Raw genomic sequence first — 22,188 nt, 5'->3', positions numbered from 1 at the left:
TAGCAAAATATTTGGAATTATAACCATGAAACTCAAAATGCCAAAGTTAAATGCTTTCAACACATTTGGAGTTAGGATGTCATGAAACTCAAAATGCCAAAATTAATTGCTGGCAACATACTCTGAATATGAAACTCATAACGACAAAATTAATAAGTAGCAGCAACATGATAAAGTATACATTGGCCAAATATGTCAAATGTAAGTGTGCGCGAATGTTTATGATATAAAAAAATGGAGAACCCACTACAAAAACAAAATGAGTTAAAACCAGTGTCTAAATTCTTCTGGCCTAGTTGTTGTCATTCTTGGAGAATGAAAGATCAAAGGACGGAGGATTAACGGATAAGCAACTGAAGTTAATAAGCTGACAATGGCTGCATACTTGTATAAAAAAGAAAAAATCCCAGATCAATCATAAATAACAAACTTTCGTCAAGCCGTGTGCAATTAAACCAAAAATGTTTGAGCATTTCCAACCCGACCGTTCTCAAGATACAGGTATCATTGTTTTCAGTAAAATACACTGCATCACTGGCCACTAATATGCATCAGTATCTTATTTACTTTACCCTAGGAATGACTGACACTCAAAGCGAACTACATAATCGATGATTGTTGTTTTTGTTACCAAGTTTTTGTATATGTGAAGCGACTAATATGAAAGGAGGTACAGTAAAAGGGTTGCAACTAGGGGCCGAAGGCACGTTGCAAAGAACCTTAAGTAATGCCTACAGTGCACCGCATGAGGTGCACTGACGGCACTACCCCACTATGGGGATCAACGCACTGGAAGAAGTGGAAGACCTCTGAACTAGCATGACTTCCAAATGACAGCATCCGCTATAGATCTTTCGTAATTTAATTTGACCATTTAACCAGGTTCCACTTAACAACAGTCGGATAAAAAATACTATTAGTAGCACGAGTCTTCAATGGAGAAACAAATCCACAGTTATGTATATATACTGTACATATATTTAAAGATAAAGTTGCACTGATAGCTTTCGGGAATCGGTTCAGTTCCCCTTTTCAATCAGACTGAAACGGGAACCGAACCGATTCCCGAAAGCTATCTGTACAGTTTTATCTTTAAGTATACATACATATACATAGCTGTAGATCCGTTTCTCCAATAGTCGGTTATTCTATATCCTTACATTCTATATCCTCACGGAATGTCGCCCTAAAATTAGGAGACAGAATGTTAGTTACTGCCACACTAGCAGAAATATAGGTGGTTCTTACAATGAGATTCTTAACCCATTTTCATGGATGAAGACGAAAACTGCTTGACTTTTCCCGAACAAGAAATTAACGGCAAGCCGTCCTTAGCCCTACTGAATTGCTCAAAGGCACAAATCTCGCTGCGTGATATTGAAAAACACATAATTCAAGCTAAACTAAATGATAAAATGTGTAAGCGGAAATTGGCTAGACTAGGAAACAGTTTCAAAGCCAAAAAAAGGTATCCTGAAATGCATTACCTGTACAATAAAACCCTAATAATAAAACAAATAATAATAAAAATTAAAATCCAGGGACACTCCTACAAAAGCATACATCCTAAATCTGTTACAATGCTATAAACAGTCAGGTGACGTTTACAATGTAACAATGAGTAACACTGCGTTTTATTCACGTTATTTATTGTCGTCTTTAACCGTCATTTATATACGGAAGTTTGACGTCACAATAGTATGAAAAGGATGACGTCACGTGCTAATTGGACAGGCATTTAAGATAAAGTATTAAAAGCAAGTTCTCATCCACTGTGTCCCATTCAACGAGGTACTGCAGGCAGAAGTATATACTAATTTATTATTACCCTTCGCGATCGAACCAGAATCACTTCGACGTCGAGCTACGAGCAACCGGTAAGTTGTCTTGAAGTTTGTCGATGCTTATTGCTTCAACGCAATCGGTAAGGTGTATTGAAGTTTCTTGATGCTTAGTGTTGCAAGCAATAGGAAAGTGGGATCGAAGTTTCACCGACTAGTTAATTCTATCCTTCAGGTTAAAACAGTTTCCTCTCTTTAAAAGGAATCAGGAAAATCGACTTTGTAACTGACGCAGTGCCCTCGTTACTTTTCTATTGTGTATTTCATTTTTTGGACATTCTTTCCAATGAAAACCTTGAAATCCGCAAGGGATTCACTGCCCTTCATTTCCATCAGGATTTAAAGCTGCCCTAAAATGGAAGGCTGCAGTATCTGAGAAAATACAAAACTGAGAAAAATGGTAGATACTGCAGTTTTCCCTTGCCTTACTACTGATTTTGCAGATATTGCAAATGGGACCCCCTAAGCAAAGCATTGAAGAATCATTCAGAAACCGCAGTAACTTGTGTATTACAGTAATGTTTCACGAGCCCAGTAGGTGGCATATCTCAGTTTCGAAAATTCTGCAGATACTACAAATGGTACGCCCCTAAATAAAGCATTGAAGAATCATTCTGAAACTGCAGTAACTTGTGTATTAGTGTGTCACGAGCCCAGCAGGGGACCAGATACTGCAAATGGTAAATAAAGCACTGAAGAATCATTCTGAAACTGCAGTAACTTGTGTATTAAGTGTTTCACGAGCCCAGCAGGTGGCATACCTCAATTTCGAAAATTTTGCAGATACTGCAGTTTACCATTTTAGGGCAGAAAGCCTTTCACTGGAAAGCGTATCCGAATATTCTAAGATATATGAAGCTGAACGTCAACGCAGTTGTTAAAAGCGAAAGGTTCTGGTGAATGTGTGCAGAGCTTTGAATGTTCTGTAGGCAGAAGAGGTCGAATAATTTTAAGGCTAATGACGGGCGATTAAAATGAGTAACCATACAATTTAATTTTAATGTATAAATCGATTATTGGCTATCACTATAGGCATCACTTCTGGTCAAGTACTTTACTTTCACTTTATTTCCATTAAGCTGACGGTCACCCTGACCTCACTGAGCAAACGGTTTTATTGCGTCTCATCCACATAAATAAATAAGTAAAAAATGCGCCGAAGTTTCTTCGGCGCAATCGAGTTTTCTGTGCAGCTTAGAATGCTGTATGCATCTCTCAGCCCTTTCCCATGAAACTTTCTGCCACGGCCCGGTGGTGGCCTGTGTTGTTGGCACCTATAGCGGTGCCAGACGCAAGATCATGGGTAAATTTAACCTCAAATGAAATAAAAACTACTGAGGCTAGAGGGCTGCAATTTGGTGTGTTTGATGATTGAGGGTGGATGATCAACATACCAATTTGCAGCCCTCTAGCCTCAGTAGTCTTTAAGATCTGAGGGCGGATAGAAAAGTGCATAGCCATCATCTATAATAGCTTTCTTTTACAGAACACTAAAACGGTTTAGGATAATCCTTTCCATCTGTCAATGCTCTGCAAAGGAGGGGAATATTGCAATGTAGTCCGGGGGAGCCGATTTTATCATTCTTATTTTTCGTAATTTATTTATTATTTTTTTTTATCATTTCAGACAGCATGATGAAACTGGCTTTGGTTGTCGTGGTGTTTGCGGCCGCAAGCCTCACCAACGCCCATGGCCCACGTAAGTCCCGGTCGAATGAGTAATTGCTGAAATACTCATCCTTCGTAAAGCCTACAAAAAAAAGTTAAAGGTATTTCAGTGAATCAACCGTCTCCACATCTTGGACGGAAGTATTTAAATAAAATCTCAAGCAGTCTGCCTCGTCAACATAAAGCAATCAAAATGACTTTTATTGACTGCATTCTATCCAAAGCACTCCAGTCAGCCGTCAGTCACGAAAGCTATAGTTGAGAAAAGTAAACAAAACACGCGACACTATTCATGCTGATGTACTTATTCATCGATTTCTATCCAGCTTGCGCCACCACCGACTACGACTGCAAGTGCACTCGTCTCCTGGGTAGAAGCCTCGGATGCGGAGGTCACGGGGGCGGGGGAGGACCCTGGGGAGGAGGAGGAGGAGGACGTTCCGGAGAAATGGGAGGTATGGGAGGAAGGACAGGGGGACAGGAAGGAAGAGGATGGTGGGGTGGCGGAGGGGGTGGCGGTAGGGGTCAAGCTCTAACAGACTGCGCTCAGGAACTAGGAATTACACCTCCGTCTATGCCAGGTATTAGTACTTTTCATATCTGCTTAATAATGTATGTATGTATGTACATGTATGTATGTATGTATGTATGTATGTATATGTGTATGTATATGTACATGTATATATACATATATGTGTATGTATATATATATATATATATATATACATGTATATATATATATATATATATATATATATATATATATATATATATATATATATATATATATATATATATATATATATATATATATATATATATATATATATATATATATATATAACCTAAGTTGGAGCCCTGAAAAACGATAAGAAGACCCGGGAAATGAATGAAATGAGTGCATGAACCAGCATGATAATGAAGCTTAAGTGAGAAAATGTATCGCAATCTATTTCCAGGTTTGGAAAAAAAAAAGCGTGAAAGTAGAAATAAGGTTACACACAAATGCGAGTAAACTCTCATTTTGGGAGAGATCGCTTGATTCGTGAGATTTTCAGTACCATGTCCATGTGTTTATACTCATCTTTTTTTCTTTTTTTCTTCCTTAACAAAAGCGTGGGGATCAGGCACTAAGCCACAGCTTTCTGACGAATTACAAAACTGCTTAATCAAGAAGGGACTGACGAAGCAGGCACTGGTGAGTAGATAATCCTGTCACGTTTTCAGAACTGTGCCACTGATTCACTGAAAAGTATCTGCCATGTAATTATTCATCACTGATCGTATCTATCAAGTAATTACCTGTCAAATAATTAATCGTCACTAAATCGTTTCTGTCAAGTAATTACCTGTCAAGTAATTACTCGTCACTAAATCGTTTCTGTCAAGTAATTATTCATCACTAAATCGTTTATCTAATCAAATGGTTCCGTCAAGTAATTACTCATCACTAAATCGTATCTGTCAAGTAATTATTCATCACTAAATCGTTTCTATCAAGTAATCATTCATCATTAAATCGTATGTCAAGTGATTACTCATCACCAAATCGTTTCTGTCAAGTAACTATTCATTACTAAATCGTGCCTGTCAAGTAATTATTCATCACTAAATAGTTTCTGTCAAGTAATTACTCATCACTAAATCGTTTCTGCTAAGTATTTGCTCATCACTAAATCGTATCTGTCTGTCAAGTAATTATTCATCACTAAATAGTTTCTGTCAGGTGACATGCTCATCACTAAATCGTATCTGTCAAGTAATTATTCATTCACTAAATCGTATCTATCAAGTAATCATTCATCACTAAATCGTATCTGTCAAGTGATTGCTCATCATTAAATCGTATCTGTCAAGTAACTGCTCATCACTAAATCGCCTGTCTGTATTCATTCAAGTAATTGTTCATCACTAAATAGTTTCTGTCATAACTTCTCATCAAGTAACTGCTCATCACTAAAAGTTTTGTGTCTGTCATCAGTAACCGTGTCTGCTCATCACTAAATGGCATCTGTAAAGTAATTACTCAGAGTTAACTGATTACAATACTTAAATCACACATGTGAATACAATGATCCATAGCTCTACAGCCCTCTTTATCACCTCACGACAATAATACTTTAAAACCTCACAACAACTGACGCCTAATTACCAGTATCATATTCCGCAGCTGACTGATACAGGAGCTATCAAGACGACCGAATTGGCCACAGCTCTTACGGGAAGCCTCACCAACAACAGATGGGAAACGCTGACTACAGCCCAAGTCGATGATATAGTGAATGAAGTGCCTGCCTGCGACACAAGCTCTCAGGGACAAACAAATAACGTAAGTATTAATATTCGATATCAATCACTTTCTGGTGATCTCAGATGGAAAAGTCAAGTCCGCAGGGGTATGTATGTATACTGCTGTATACAGGAAGCTTAAGCCAACTCGATCAGTTGTCCTCTCCTGGCTGAATAAACTTCTTCGTTTAACGTGCTTTTTCCCATTTTTCATGGGGTAAACGATGCCTTCTTTTGAAGGACTTTGATTTGGCGTTGGGGTAGGCCGCAGCCTCGATCGGCTGCCCTGCCTGACATCGCTTGGTGTATCGTGCCTCTTTTCTCCCAGCAGCGAAGAGACGTGAGCGGTTTAGGCCGACAGTTCGAGAGTGAGGCGTCTGTTATGTTTTTAGAAGGTGTTGGAGTGGCTTTGTTTGTGTGTGTATTGGTCTGTAACACCCATTTGCTTTCAGCAAACCTATCCGTTGATTACATACATAATCCCGGGGTGTTTACACGGATAGCAAAGTGTCCGTCTGACCGGCCGGCCGCGGATTTGAACCGCGACACAGACTTCTTATGAAGTCCGAGTCTGCTGCACTACCAACCGAGCCATCGAGGCTCCTCCTGGCTGAATAAACATAGAAATAATATTACATGTATGAAAACTTCTTTGAAAAATGGAAGTTATAAAACAGCTTGTTATTCTTTCTGGAGTTACCTGAAAGAATAACTTCCATTTTCAAAAGATGTTATCATATATGTAATGTTATTTCTGTTTATTCTGGCTGAAGAAGAGGCCAATTGACCATGTTGGCGAAAGCTTCCTGTATATAGCAATATACATACATACATACATACATACATACATACATACATACATACATACATACATACTACTGCGGGCTTGACTTTTCCATGTAAGTATTAAATCACAATGTCTTGAAAATCGAAAATGTCTCAAGTTACATTTAAGGGTCATAAACTTGGTTGTAACCCATGTTTAAGTTTTTCAAAATGTTTTCGAATGTTATTTACCGAGTTCTTCATCCAGAAACCTCCTAATAGACTAAGCAGGGACAGAAGAATCTATTCGTACATATATAGAACGTCTCCAGAATGACAAACTAATGCACTGACAATAAACGTTAATTTCTTCTCTCCTTGCAACAGTACTTGGTCTTCCAAAACTGCTTGGTGGCGAAATGCAAAACGACCCTTGCTACTCCTTAAGGAATTATCCTGAAGACGTCCTAATGACTAACTCCACGGCGAAGATCACCTCTTGATATCAAGTTAGACCAAAATGTTATTAGAAAGAGCACAAACAAAACCATGAACTTTGAAACACCAGTTACTTCATAAATAAATTTTGAGCATATTTACTGAGTATTATTATCCACTGACGCTTTAACACATTAGTAAAGCATTAATGATAGTTTCACTGACGGAGAAAAAACTTAAGACGAGACCACAACGTGTAAGAAGCTTTGGTCGTCAGTCACTGACAGCGATATATTTGGAGTTATGGAGTCATGGGAACTCAAAAAGCCAAAATTAACTGCTAGCAAAATATTTGGAATTATAATCATGAAATTCAAAATGCCAAAATTACCTGCTAACAACATATTCTGAATATGAAAATCATAATGCCAAAATTAACTGCTTTCAACATCTTTGGAGTTAGGATGTCATGAAACTCAAAATGCCAAAATTAATTGCTATCAACATACTCTGAATATGAAACTCTTAACGACAAAATTAATAAGTAGCAGCAACATGATAAAGTATACATTGGGCAAATATGTCAAATGTAAGTGTGCGCGAATGTTTATGATATAAAAAAATGGAGAACCCACTACAAAAACAAAATGAGTTAAAACCAATGTCTAAATTCTTCTGGCCTAGTTGTTGTCATTCTTGGAGAATGAAAAATCAAAGGACGGAGGATTAACGGATCAGCAACTGAAGTTAATAAGCTGACAATGGCTGCATATTTGTATAAAAAAGAAAAAATCCCAGATCAACCATAAATAGCAAACTTTCGTCCAGCCGTGTGCAATTAAACCAAAAATGTTTGAGCATTCCCATACTCGACCGTTCTCAAGATACAGGGTATCATTGTTTTCAGTAAAACACACTGCATCACTGGCACAGGCCACTAACATCCCTTAATTTTCTGATTTACTTTACCCTGGGAATGACTGACACTCAAAGCGAACTACATAATCGATGATTCTTGTTTTTGTTACCAAGTTTTTGTATATGTGAAGCGACTAATATATGATGTCATTCTTCTGTCTGTCTTTTATGAATATATATATATATATATATATATATATATAAATATATATATAAATATATATATATTTATATATATATATAATATACTCGTATATATATATATATATATATATATATATATATATATATATATATATATATATATATATATATATATATATATAATTCATCCAGTTTAGCCACGTGCACGCGCATCCCGCTACCGAAAAGAACAGCTTCTAACAGGTAAGGAAGGACGACATCTGGCGCCTGTCCAACGACGCGGTTCATGCTTGAAACTTCCGAAAAAGCGACAAACAAACGCATATTAAAGGCGCAAACATATACTAAAGACAGCCGCTTCCTCTGGCTGGCACGCTCGGAATTCATGCCCCTTGGAGACGATAACTACTCAAAAGTGGTATATATACCAGCCCCTCGGCTCATCGCTGTCACACCAGATCCTTGGACAAGTGAGATCTCTCGCAAACGCCGAAGGTAAAGTATTTTTTTCCTTTTCGGTATAAAATGTAAGAACTCTGGCAGATGTTCGGATTCGCTGCTGCTAACTTGTATTTTGGTTTTAATTTCCTTGACTAAAGTTGTTTCTAAACCTGAGCTCCTTTGGCAGGTGGGCTTTCATTTTAATTTGCTTTGGCAAACTTACTTTTAATTCTCATTTCCTACAGCAGAATTATGCTTCAATTCGGGTTTCCTTTAGTAAAGTTATGTTTAAATCTAGTTTTCTTTAGCCAAATTATGCTCTAATTTCAATTAATTTCAATTTCCTTTAGCAACTTCTGTTTTAATTCTAATTTCCTTTGGCAAAATTACTTTTAATTCTTATTTCCTAAAGCAAAATTATCCTTTAACTCTGATTTCCATTAGTAAACTGATGTTTAAATCTATTTTCCTTTAGCAAAATTATGCATTAATTTCAATTTCCTTGAGCAACTGATGTTTTAATTCTACTTTCCTTTAGCAAACTTACTTTTTATTCTCATTTCCTATAGCAAAATTATGCTTTAATTCTGATTTCCTTTGGTAAACTTATGTCTAACTCTAATTTCCTTCAGCAAAACTATGCATTAATTTCAATTTCCTTTAGCAACTTATGTTTTAATTCTAATTTCCTTTGGCAAACTTACTTTTAATTCTCATTTCAGAGGCAAAATTATGTTTTTATTCTGATTTCCTTCAGTAAACCTAAGTTTAAATCTAATTTCCTTCAGCAAAATTATGCATTAATTTCAATTTCCTTTAGCAACTTGTGTTTTAATTCTAATTTCCTTTAGCAAACTTGTTTTTTTCATTCTAATTTTCAGCAGCAAAATAATTCAAGCCGATTCACAGGAAAAACTTAAAAAGTTGTGTTTGATAGTCCAATCTATTTTTCCTAGTATTTATTTATTTTTCTTCCATTTCAGCTATGATGAAACAGGTCTTTGCTCTCATGATGCTACTGGCTGTGGCGAGCGCCAGCGGCCACGAACAAAGTAAGATTTCTGCTCTTCTTAACATTATTATATACTAATGCACTACAATCCGGGAAAAGCTAATCTTTTCTAATACTTTTGCCTATTCTAAATATTAGGAGAATTGTATGCGTACTTCCCCTTGTTTCAGAATTTAACAGTAAAACTCCTTTGTGTGAAGCTGCCCTGACAACGAATAATCCACATCTGCTCTGACAATGAATAATCTACATCTGCTCTGACAATGAATAACCTATATCTGCTCTGACAATGAATACCCTACATCTGCTCTGACAATGAATAACCTACATCTGCTCTGACAATGAATAACCTACATCTGCGCTGACAATGAATACCCTACATCTGCTCTGACAATGAATAACCTACATCTGCTCTGACAATGAATAACCTACATCTGCGCTGACAATGAATACCCTACATCTGCTCTGACAATGAATAACCTACATCTGCGCTGACAATGAATACCCTACATCTGCTCTGACAATGAATAAACTACATCTGCGCTGACAATGAATAACCTACATCTGCGCTGACAATGAATACCCTACATCTGCTCTGACAATGAATAACCTACATCTGTGCTGACAATGAATACCCTACATCTGCACTGACAATGAATAACCTACATCTGCTCTGACAATGAATAACCCACATCTGCTCGGACAATGAATAACCTACATCTGCTCTGACAATGAATACCCTACATCTGCTCTGACAATGAATAACCCACATCTGCTCTGACAATGAATAACCCACATCTGCTCTGACAATGAATAACCTACATCATCTGCTCTGACAATGAATAACACACATCTGCTCTGACAATGAATAACCCACATCTGCTCTGACAATGAATAACCCACATCTGCTCGGACAATGAATAACCTACATCTGCTCTGACAATGAATAACCCACATCTGCTCTGACAATGAATACCCTACATCTGCTCTGACAATGAATACCCTACATCTGCTCTGACAATGAATAACCCACATCTGCTCGGACAATGAATAACCTACATCTGCTCTGACAATGAATAACCCACATCTGCTCTGACAATGAATACCCTACATCTGCTCTGACAATGAATAATCTACATCTGCACTGACAATGAATAACCTACATCTGCTCTGACAATGAATAACCCACATCTGCTCTGACAATGAATAACCTACATCTGCTCTGACAATGAATACCCTACATCTGCTCTGACAATGAATAACACACATCTGCTCTGACAATGAATAACCTACATCTGCTCTGACAATGAATAACACACATCTGCTCTGACAATGAATAATCTACATCTGCACTGACAATGAATAACCTACATCTGCACTAACAATGAATAACCCACATCTGCACTGACAATGAATAACCTACATCTGCTCTGACAATGAATAACCCACATCTGCTCTGACAATGAATAACCCACATCTGCACTGACAATGAATAATCTACATCTGCTCTGACAGAGTCATGCAGCACCACCGCCTGCTACTGCGCCAAGGTACTGAAGAAAATAACCCTGGAGCCAAACGACACGGCGGCGGCGGCGCCGACTACAACTACAGCAGCATCAGCAGGCAGGAGAAAACCCGGCAATGAACTGGAAAGTTTGTCAGGCTCGAGTCTCAAGAAGGCAGTCAAAGACTGCCTTGGCGGCGTTATCCCGGGTATGTGCGCTTATCTTTTTTTTTTTAATCTTTGAAAGGATTATAAGCAAGCAAACTGCATGCACACACATTTTATATAATAATTTATAAATCTTTATATATATATACCTATAATATTATATATATACTAAATATATATATATATATATATTATATATATATATATATATATATATAAATATATATATATATATATATATATAAATATATATATTATATATATATATATATATATATATATATATATATATATATATATATATATATTATTAAGGCAAGCTTTACTAAATGTATAAATGTATAAACAGATAACAATGAATTTTTTTATTGTTTGTAATAATCAGTTATTGGATAAAGACGACAATTCACCACCGAAGACACAATCTCACTACAATTGTCATTTGCGGCGGGATGAGAAATTTTATATATATATACATATATATATATATATATATATATATATATATATATATATATATATATATAGATATATATATATATATATAATATATATATATATATATATATATATATATATATATTTATATATATATATATATATTTACTCTTTTTCATCAATTTCAGCGAGCTTCGACACTCTGACTGACGCCCAGAAGACATGCTTGAATGACGTTCTCCAGAAACGAGCAATCGTGAGTATTGTGCACTATATTATATGCCATTCACTATATACAATACGAGGAACTGATTTTTACATTTCACACTGAATATTGTGAACACACTTCAACAGCAAATTTTGCAAGACTGTAACTGTGCTGAAATCATAAGCGATTCGCAATAATACTCTTCGTAGGTCGACGGCACTGGGAACCTCAACATCACTACCCTGACTAACCTGATGATGGGAGAAGCAAGGAGTGAGGGGGTGACTGCAAGCACATTCAGGACCTGGGTTAACGACACTGTAACTGCATGCGTCAATGATGCCCAAACTGGCCAAGCATATGAGAGGGTAAGTTGATGCCTGTCTTCACACTGACGCAATTAGCTCGCTCTTTCATTTACTACTTTTTCTGAGGTAGATGGAGAATCGGGCCATATTCTCTCTCTCTCTCTCATTTACTACTTTTTCTGAGGTAGGTGGAGAATTAGGCCATATTCTCTCTCTCTCTCTCTCTGTCTCTCATTTACTAATTTTTCTGAGGTAGGTGGAGAATCGGGCCATATTCTCTCTCTCCCCCCCATTTACTACTTTTTCTGAGATAGATAGAGAATCGGGCCATATTCTCTCTCTCTCTTACTACTTTTTCTGAGGTAGATGGAGAATCGGACCATATTTCTCTCTCTCTCTCTCTCTCTCTCTCTCTCTCTTCAACTTTATCCTTAAGTATGCCAATCCCAGGAACAAATGGTTTGGGCATTCTAATGCCCAAACAAGAATAATATCAATCTTGCTAATGCACTTTATTGTTTTAAAACAATCACTTACTCAACCAGCCTAGTCGAAAACGTCCACAATCATTCACATTTACTCTTTCCTTGAAGAGGACCCACAATCGCCCTGTTCTCGATTAGGACTGGTAGTCTTTGTCCCTCTTCAGTTTTTCTTGTTCACTTGTTCCCAAAAGTTTTGGCAAGGTTTAAAAGGTTGATATATATATGATATATATATATATATATATATAAAATATATATATATATATAATATATATATATATATATATATATATATATATATATATATATATATATATATATATATAACATATATACATGCACATATACAGTATTTACACAGAAATATACATACATACATACACACACACACACACACACACACACACATATATATATATATATATATATATATATATATATATATATATATATATATATATATATATATACATACATACATACATACATACATACATACATACATATAGTTCGCCTAAACCTTTAATACATGAAATCTCACTGAAAACTTAACAGTGACATATAATCATGATCAGGCTGTAGCAAGTTAATTGCTTTTCATCTCCTTACAGTTCTTGAAGTTCATCACCTGCTTGAAGAACAAGTGTGCAACCGCACCTGCTTAACATATCCTAAATAAGAAGTCCTCCCAAGGATATGACGACACGGTCCTGCGGATCCAACACTGAATTTGGTTTTGATGATGTTTGCGCCTAACTGATATCAGTTCTGCTATTTAAAAACAAAAAAAAAAAAAAACTCCCTTACTCTCAAAAATGAAGAAAAAAATATATTGTCAATTATAAGCACAACTTTCCATGGAAATAAAATTGCACTTATATATGTTTTTTTTTTATTATTTTCCTGAGCGAATATTACAGTTTTAAGCTTTTGCAGTATACATATATATATATATATATATATATATATATATATATATATATATATATACACACACAAATATATATATATATATATATATAATATTTATACATATATATACATATTATATATAATGTGTGTGTGTGTATTTTGTAGTTTTCAGAAGTGAAATGAAAATGCAACTATTTAGTATTAATGTGTGTAAGACCTTGAACAGAACGGTATACTGATATGTCACTTATTGCAATTACTTCCTTTTTACAACTGTTGCAGCTCACACAATAAGTGACGTTCAGTACAGAAAATTCTGTTAATCGGGCAGATACTTCAATTTCCGAAAATGAGTTCAGCCTCCGAACAACTTATTTTCAAACAGTGATCAACTAACACGCTTGCATATTTTCCCTTTTAATTCTTAGACCCAAAAGAGCTGAGGGACGCGATATGGTTTAGGTATCGAAAAATTCCTCTAAAAGATGACGAAATACAAAAACTCATACAACTCGACCATCCTTAGAACTGATAGTAAAATTTCATCCTTCAACGAAGGAAAATTCAAGTCTTCAACCCTCACACCGCAGAGACCAAACTCAGTGCACATTCCTTCCTCGTGAAGTTGCCCCTTTATCTGAATGACTGAAATACACTCCAAAGTAGGTATTGATCATAAAGAATATTAAAAATTCATGATAAATTCCAGAGACTTTTTGAAAGAGCATTAAATTTCGTAGTATTTTACAACAGGAATAAACCCAGTGAAACCAGAGGAGGTTGGTTTCTAAGAGCTTTGCAACCAGACTGCAATGTGCTGCAATTCTGGAACAGCCATAATACCTCATTATTCTAAGAGCTTTGCAACCAGACTGCAATGTGTTGCAATTCTGGAACCACTATAATACCTCATTATTCTAAGAGCTTGCAACCAGACTGCAATGTGCTGCAATCTGGAACCGCTGCAATACCTCATTATTCTAAGAGCTTTGCAACCAGACTGCAATGTGCTGCAATTCTGGAACAGCTATAATACCTCATTATTCTAAGAGCTTTGCAACCAGACTGCAATGTACTGCAATTCTCGAACCATTATAATACCTCGCATTACACCCAGTTTGGAGACAAAACCCGTTTTCAAACTAAAAAGTCTAAAAGACCCTTGGTGCAAAGAAAAAATCTGCAGCAATTACAATACTAGTGAAGCATTTTGCAGTGCACTGCAGTATTTATGTGACCCCAAGACCTTCACAACAGAGAAAGAAAGAAACATTCTATCAATCAACCTCTATAACAACACATGCGTTATTTTTTAGGTCAACCTCTATAACAACGAAAGCGTTACTTTTGAGGTCAGCCTCTAAACCACTGCAAGCTTTACTTTTGAGGTCGACCTCTAGGACAACGCAAGCGTTTCTTCTGACGCGGGTGTTCACGAAGAACAAGTACCTACAGATATCAACAGACGACGGCCCGAAACAAAAGAATGCCAGCCAATAAGTTACATAAAGGCGCCATTCGCTTTGCCAATGGGCGTCACGTAATCACCTCTGTCATTATTTTTTCCCCCTCAGAAACGGAAGTATGGTTGACTACTTCCTGCATTCCAAGAGACAATCGTGATGACTCTTCCACTACAATAGGCAGCTGTTATCTAATCCCAGGGGAGTATTTAAACCCCCACGGCGTTTAGCTGTGGCTGTCACATTCCCCGTAGGTTGAAACCCGTTCAGGTCTCTCTTCAAACGCCGACAGAATCGTCAGGTAACGTACAATTGGGGTATTCATTTGCCATTGTTCACTACTAACAATATCGCTTTCTGATCTTCAGATTTTTTTTTAGGGCGTTCTCCTATGCGCATACCGCTACACGATTGCTTGTTGTGCTGTACTTTTGTAGGTATTTTTTGCACAATAAATTGTTTCTTCTAATTCGTGACTACGTACCTCCATGAATGCAGTTACTACACTAATTTCTTCCAAACATAGGTCCCATAAAATTTACATTCCTTTTTACATATGTCGTAACCCACACAGAGGAACTGGAAATCTATTTCAATTTTTCCAATTAAAGGAAAATAAATGTTTCCTTTTCATTTTCCTATTTGTGCAACTTCACCAACCCACCAAAAGACGTTTGGCCGGTTTTCCTGCCCAGATAACAGTGATCTTTTGGTTCTATTTCATATAATCTGTCAAATTGTGCTGGTGATGTCCTTAATCCACTGGCTGATACCATTAAAGATTCCAATATACAGAATAATGTGAGGTTATTAGTGATTCCAGGCTTATAAGTTTCACCAAAGTACCTACTAACGATTTTCCAAAATTCTGATAAGATCAGAGAGAGAGAGAGAGAGAGAGAGAGAGAGAGAGAGAGAGAGAGAGAGAGAGAGAGAGAGAGAGAGAGAGCTGGATACAGCATTCATTAAGAACATGGGGAATCCAATACCACATTTAAAAGTATTTTTTTACGTGGAGTTCTGGGCCAGGATATTAAGCAACATTCTGCTACAAACTATAACACTGTTTAAATCATAGTGACGACATAATATTAATTTCGCCGCTAAACGCTAAATGTAACCGTGAACACTTTTTTTTTTTTTGTAGATTAAATGAATTGGTGTCATCGATAAAAATTTATCATGGAGATATAAAATTATTATAACCTAACATTTTTGGATAACCGTGGGCAGGGTTTCAATTTAGAGTGCACAGAAGCCAGAAGTCAAGAAATCATTAATTACACCCATATTCTAAGTGCTTTACAAGTACGCTGCCAGAAATACACAGCTGAAACAGCTGCAGTAAAGATACAGGCAAGGAATTAAAATATCTCCATGCAGAGAGAACGGCAAAAGATTCCTTACGATAAAAGCGCTACAGATATTCCCCAGGTACTAAGAGAGTTCAGTGTTCGGGTTAGCAGTCAAGGACACGCATCAATGCAATGGGAAAAAGGCACTTTTGTTTACGACCATCTCTAAACGAAAATCTGCTAAATTTAACAGGACAGGTGCTGAAAAAGTCGAGGAACTTTAATATTATATTACAACTTAATATAACTGAGTTTAGTTTTCGTTCAGTTTTGATAAGAATATGAATATCCAATAATTTCTAATGAAATATACCATATGCAGTGTCAGTAACAAGGGTACGCATTTTGACCACAATGTCAGCAAAAAGATTTATCTCTGGTCTTTCTGTTAGAAACTACTGCCGGTGAAGTCAACTAACCGCTGAAAAACAATGACTGGTAAATAACACGGTCACCTTGGATTGCCTACTTCTCCCGCCTGCTGTTTTATGCGTCTTCATGTTTTCTTTCCACTGTTTATCATCACATGTTTATGGAAAAACTCTCCTACTGTGTATCAGTTCTCTTCAGCTGTCTTTGAACGAAACCGGTCTAAAATGTAACTTTGTTTTTTTCTCTGTGTACTTTGCATTTCAAAATGACATAGCATTGTGCGTATATATATATATGTATATATGTATATATATATATATATATATATATATATATATATATATATATATATATATATATATATATATATATATATATTTCTTTTTCCTCCTTGAGTTCTCCCCTCTGTAGCCATTGCCATGTTTCATCGCTAGCCAGTTCTTTTGTCTGTCTCATGCACTGTCCGTGCATTGGTTTGCTGTGCCATTCCTCTGTTCTGTTTTTCAGTCTCCTGTCTCTGTATATTTCTGGGTCTTCGTCTACTTTTATCAGCCCTTCTTCCCATGCACTCCTTGGCCACTCGTCTTCAATGGTTTTCCGGTGTTGCCCCAGCGCTCTGCTCCCGATGTTGACGCAGTCCTCTATGCTTAGTAGACCTCTCCCTCCTTCCTTTCGTGTCATGTATAGTCTGTCTGTATTTGCTCTTAGGTGTCGTGCTTTGTGTATTGTCACGTATTTCCTAGTTTTCTGGTCTATGCTGCGGAGTTTCAGCCTTCGTCCACTCCGCTACTCCTGCGCTGTATCTGATTGCTGTTACTGCCCACGCGTTTATGGTTTTCGTCATATTTCCGGAGTTGAGTTTTGGCTTGAGTATCGCCTCAAGTCCCTGCATGTATTCTTTCCTGATCGTGTCCTTCATCTCTTGGTGTTTTATATCATTTGTATCCTGTCTCATCTATGTGTTGGATGCTATTCCCGTCTGGTAGCTTTATCACTTCAGTCCTTGTCACTTTGCCTTTTTGTATGTTGACCAAGGCGCACTTGTTATTATTATTATATTATTATTATCATTATTCTTCGCGACTATGAAGACCACTCACCTTCTTTAGAGATGAGGATTATCTAAGGCCCATTTTTCTTAAGTGTAAACCTTACAGTACTGTTCAGAATTCACTTCAAATCCTTAGACTTTACGAAGACAAATGAGGGAATGAAAAGGGTCTTATTTTATCCTCATTATTATTATTATTATTATTATTATTATTATTATTATTATTATTATTATTATTACAGGGAAAGTAAATGTATGTCTCTCCTCTTTCAGTCCCAAGATGAAACTGGCAGTAGCTCTTGTGGTTATGGTCGTCGTGAGCGTTGACGCTCATCCAGGCAAACACGGTAAGTTTTTAAATTGATAATAGCACGTAAATTTTCATTTGCGCTGACAGTCGCAACTGGCTAAAATGCGAGTAAATACTGATCGAGAATAACTCTCATTATGATTATGTGGTAATCCTTCAGCCACGATGATCTTGAATTCTTGTCATACCAACACATTTTTGTCGTTATCTGAGGTAATATATAAATAATATATATATATATATATATATATATATATATATATATATATATATATATATATATATATAAACTTTACTTTATATAACTGCTAATCACGAATAAGTCCCATTAAGATTAAGTAGTAATTACTTCACCCGTATTATTTTCAATTCTTGCAATACAAATATATTTTTGTAATTATCTTTATATATATATATATATATATATATATATATATATATATATATATATATATATATATATATATATATATATATATATATATATATATATATATATATATATATATATGTGTGTGTGTGTGTGTGTGTGTGTGTGTGTGTGTGTGTGTGTGTTTGTATGTATATATACATATATAAATATATATACATTTGCATATATATATATGTACATACATATATATATCACAAACGTACTATTAGAGTAACTGACGTAGACTAATGATAGTTCCTATCCACATCCCCCTACAAAATGAGAATCTTCTTCAGACATTTACGTCATTTCAGACCGCCCGTGCAATGCCGACACCCCTGAATGCCGGTGCCGCAAGCTCACGAAGCCGCCAAAGGACGCAGAAGAAGGAAAGGGAGGCCCTATGGGAGAAGCCATTTCAGCCTGCGAACAAGAGCTGACGACCCAAGTCCCCGTTGGGAGAGGTAGGAATCTCAAGTACTCCTTCTGTGCTTGAAAGAAAAAATATGAAAGAATACGCTCAAGAGACACACAGTGCATATATGTATAAATAATCTGATAAATATGTATATAAATTAGTCTTCCAGAAAATTATATTTGGCATGCATATAATTTCTTTTTTAAAGTATAAATAAATAGTGTGGGTAGAAGTACCATTAAATGAGTCAGTCTCCATTTTGCTTCACATAGCGTATAATAAGTACGAAAGCACAGGAAGAAATTTAATTCTATATATATATATATATAAATATATTATATATACATATATATATATATATATATATATATATATATATATATATATATATATATATATATATATATATATGTGTGTGTGTGTGTGTGTGTGTATGTGTGTATATATGAAGCAAGGCTTAACAGACGAAAGAGAGATAAAGAAACGCCGTATGCATACGGCAAACCCGAAGTGGAAACCTGTGGAAAGTATAATCTAAAATATTATACTTAAGCTCATCCTAATCATAACTGACCTTCCACTGTTGTTGACTAGTTTACAGAACACATTAAAATGATAACCACACAATACAAACTACCTAATGCTGACTTTAAAGCCTCGTTTACCAGCGTCCTTCATGTATTAAATACCTGCCCTGTCTTATTTTGACTCTCCAGGTAGGGGGCGCGGCCCCCACGAGCATCCTCTCGAACAGATGTCCGATGAATTCAAGAGCTGCGTCAAAGACAAGCTCCTGAGTACTTTAGGATTTGTAAGTAGCCTATCCTGCTCAATACTTTCCATAAATATTTTCTTAACTACGTAGCCTACCCTGTTAAGTATTTTTCATAAATATATTGTCAAGTAAGTAAGCAGCTTACCCTATTAAATATTTTTCACAAATATATTGTCAAGTAAGTAAGCAGCCTACCTTGTTAAATATTTTCCATAGATAAATTATTAAGGAAGTTGACTACCCTTAAATATATTCCATAAATTAATTCTCAAGTATGTAAGTAGCCTACCCTGTTAAATATTTTTCATTAACATATTCTTAAGCAAGTAAGTAGCCTACCTTGTTTAATATTTTTCATAAATACATTCCTAATTAAGTAAGTAGTCTACCCTGTTAAATATTTTTCATAAACATGTCCTTAAGTTAGACAATGGAAAATAAAATAAAACTGGTAGCAAAAAATTACAAATATTAAAACAGCCAAACCATATAAGAATTAAACAAAAGAGTAAAAAAAATACACCCAAAATCCACTCCAATTTTTCTATAAACCAAAAACGCAAAAAATACATCATTTATTCATTTGTTTTTTAAGACACCGTTAGACATTAAAATTCAACGAACACGATAAATACACAATGCAAAGAAAAAAACAAAAGATCATCCTCAAAGATTTTATCAAACAATAAACGTGTTTATGTTTCTATTAAAAGGCATCTATAAAACCAACAATCTGTTCAACCTATAACTGTATCCTTTCACAATTATGTTACATATATATATTTTTAGATATTTTTTATATGAAACTAATGTTAAACTTATTCACAATTATGTACATATAAATTTTTAGATATTTCTTATATGAAACTCCTTTCAAACTTAATCATATTTAGCTTATCTAATTTTATTACGGCATCAATAACCTAGGTGTTGTGACGACAGTTTGAAGACATAAATAAATCAATTCTCCTTTCCCAAACAAAACACTCAATGACTTGTCCTATCTCAAGGTGGACGGATCGGGAAAAGTCAACGCCACCGCCGTGGAATCGAAACTGGCCGAAATGCTCAACGCTAACAAAGGAAGCGACGTCTCAGACGCACAAGTCCAGACCATCGTCAGCGAAGTCCCTCGATGCATCACGGAGGCTGGAGGAGACAATCTCGAAGTACATGGCTAAGACAATCTCTCTCTCTCTCTCTCTCTCTCAATCTGTTTCTGTCTCTCTTTTACTGTTATAAGGAAATTACAAATATAATTAGAGATTCAACTTTCTCTCTCTCTCTCTCAATCTGTTTCTGTCTTTCTCTCTCTCTCTCTCTCTTTCAATCTGTTTCTGTTTCTCTTTCATTGTCATAAGGAAATTAAAAATATAATTATATAATTTCAGATTCAACTCTCTCTCTCTCTCTCTCTCTCTCTCTCTCTCTCTCTCTCTCTCTCTCTCTCTCTCTCTCTCTCTCTCTCTCAATCTGTTCCTTTCATAGTCATAAGGAAATTAAAAATATAATTATATAATTTCAGATTCCTCTCTCTCTCTCTCTCTCTCTCTCTCTGACCTCTCTTTCATTGTCTTGTGGAAATTAGAAATATAATTTCAGGGTCAACATCCGAATACGTCATAGAAATTGGAGACTAATAACTAATGAAAGAGTTGTAGGATTAAAAAACACTAAAATGTATACTTTATCTTATATTGCATAATCAAATGTTTCTATATGAAGTGCAAGATGACACATGCATTGTAAGCAAATAACAACATATTGCAAATTTACAATCGCACTCGTGAATAGCATCCCACAATACTACATTATCCTTGCATCTTCTCGAATCAAAATACTGTTTGGCAACAACTGAAATTATATCTCTTACGAAGCACCCAAATAATACTAAGATTTACATGTTTGAACAGAAGTTAAATTTCATGCTCTAATTCACTGTTTCAACTTTTACACAAGCTGCGAGACTTCCACCACTGCATGAAGGACGCCTGCGCGACTGCACTGTCTGCTTAGGAAGGATCCTGGAGTTTTCAAGCTACAAGGACCAAATTCTGGAACTCTGCTGACCACGTGCAATGACTTGGCTTCGATAGATTACTTACTCTGCTAAAGTAGAAAAAAATATCTTCACAATGAAAAATAGCACTAGTGTCTCACTACCACTGTCAAGGACATCTATAGGCCAAGGCCAAGAGAAAGAGATCTGCTCACTTCCCCCAAATCGCCCATGTAGGCGGAGCTTTGTCTACCTCCTTATTGCGTCAGCAGGCGAATTGCCGTAACGAGCAGGTACCACTGAGATACGCCATCGCCTAAGTAGTTACCCCACGTAGGAGGCGACTCCACCCAATTGGGTAGGCCTCGTCTCTCTTGGCCTTGCTATAAACCATTAAAATTTTGGCAGCAATACATACAGGGATTTTTATTCTTATCCTTCCGGTACTGATAAACTCGGGAAAGGGGGGGAAAAAAGAGAATCTCACAAAC

General features: G+C 36.0%; 3 protein-coding genes across 4 annotated transcripts in view; 2 read left to right on the top strand and 1 right to left on the bottom strand.

Annotated features, from left to right (window-relative positions):
• Positions 1–22,188, bottom strand: part of Lrp4 (LDL receptor related protein 4) — a 409,566-nt gene that overhangs the window by 163,918 nt on the left and 223,460 nt on the right. The window lies entirely within an intron of this gene.
• LOC136853687 (uncharacterized) lies at positions 1,774–7,158 on the top strand. The gene is made up of 6 exons (XM_067129628.1): positions 1,774–1,877; positions 3,469–3,540; positions 3,836–4,090; positions 4,625–4,707; positions 5,680–5,838; positions 6,951–7,158. The coding sequence occupies exons 2-6, from the start codon at positions 3,474–3,476 to the stop codon at positions 7,008–7,010; spliced, it is 624 nt and encodes a 207-aa protein (XP_066985729.1). The 5' UTR covers positions 1,774–1,877; positions 3,469–3,473; the 3' UTR covers positions 7,011–7,158.
• On the top strand, positions 15,228–22,112 carry LOC136853694 (uncharacterized). Its single transcript, XM_067129637.1, has 6 exons — positions 15,228–15,306; positions 18,057–18,130; positions 18,820–18,969; positions 19,640–19,734; positions 20,709–20,867; positions 21,658–22,112. The coding sequence occupies exons 2-6, from the start codon at positions 18,064–18,066 to the stop codon at positions 21,712–21,714; spliced, it is 528 nt and encodes a 175-aa protein (XP_066985738.1). The 5' UTR covers positions 15,228–15,306; positions 18,057–18,063; the 3' UTR covers positions 21,715–22,112.

The sequence above is a fragment of the Macrobrachium rosenbergii genome, chromosome 27 (assembly GCF_040412425.1).
Source record: "Macrobrachium rosenbergii isolate ZJJX-2024 chromosome 27, ASM4041242v1, whole genome shotgun sequence".
NCBI classification, from domain to species: domain Eukaryota; kingdom Metazoa; phylum Arthropoda; class Malacostraca; order Decapoda; family Palaemonidae; genus Macrobrachium; species Macrobrachium rosenbergii.
Note: the sequence above shows the minus strand (reverse complement) of the source record. Positions and strands in the feature narration are given on the sequence as shown.

Excerpts from the sequence above, each read along its gene's own strand:
- LOC136853687 (XM_067129628.1), top strand. The coding sequence starts at position 3,474 with ATGATGAAACTGGCTTTGGTTGTCGTGGTGTTTGCGGCCGCAAGCCTC. Across the intron at positions 4,091-4,624 it reads TACACCTCCGTCTATGCCAG|CGTGGGGATCAGGCACTAAG; the intron begins GTATTAGTACTT and ends CCTTAACAAAAG. Across the intron at positions 5,839-6,950 it reads CTCAGGGACAAACAAATAAC|TACTTGGTCTTCCAAAACTG; the intron begins GTAAGTATTAAT and ends TCCTTGCAACAG.
- LOC136853694 (XM_067129637.1), top strand. The coding sequence starts at position 18,064 with ATGAAACTGGCAGTAGCTCTTGTGGTTATGGTCGTCGTGAGCGTTGAC. Across the intron at positions 19,735-20,708 it reads TCCTGAGTACTTTAGGATTT|GTGGACGGATCGGGAAAAGT; the intron begins GTAAGTAGCCTA and ends TCCTATCTCAAG. Across the intron at positions 20,868-21,657 it reads CTGGAGGAGACAATCTCGAA|CTGCGAGACTTCCACCACTG; the intron begins GTACATGGCTAA and ends CTTTTACACAAG.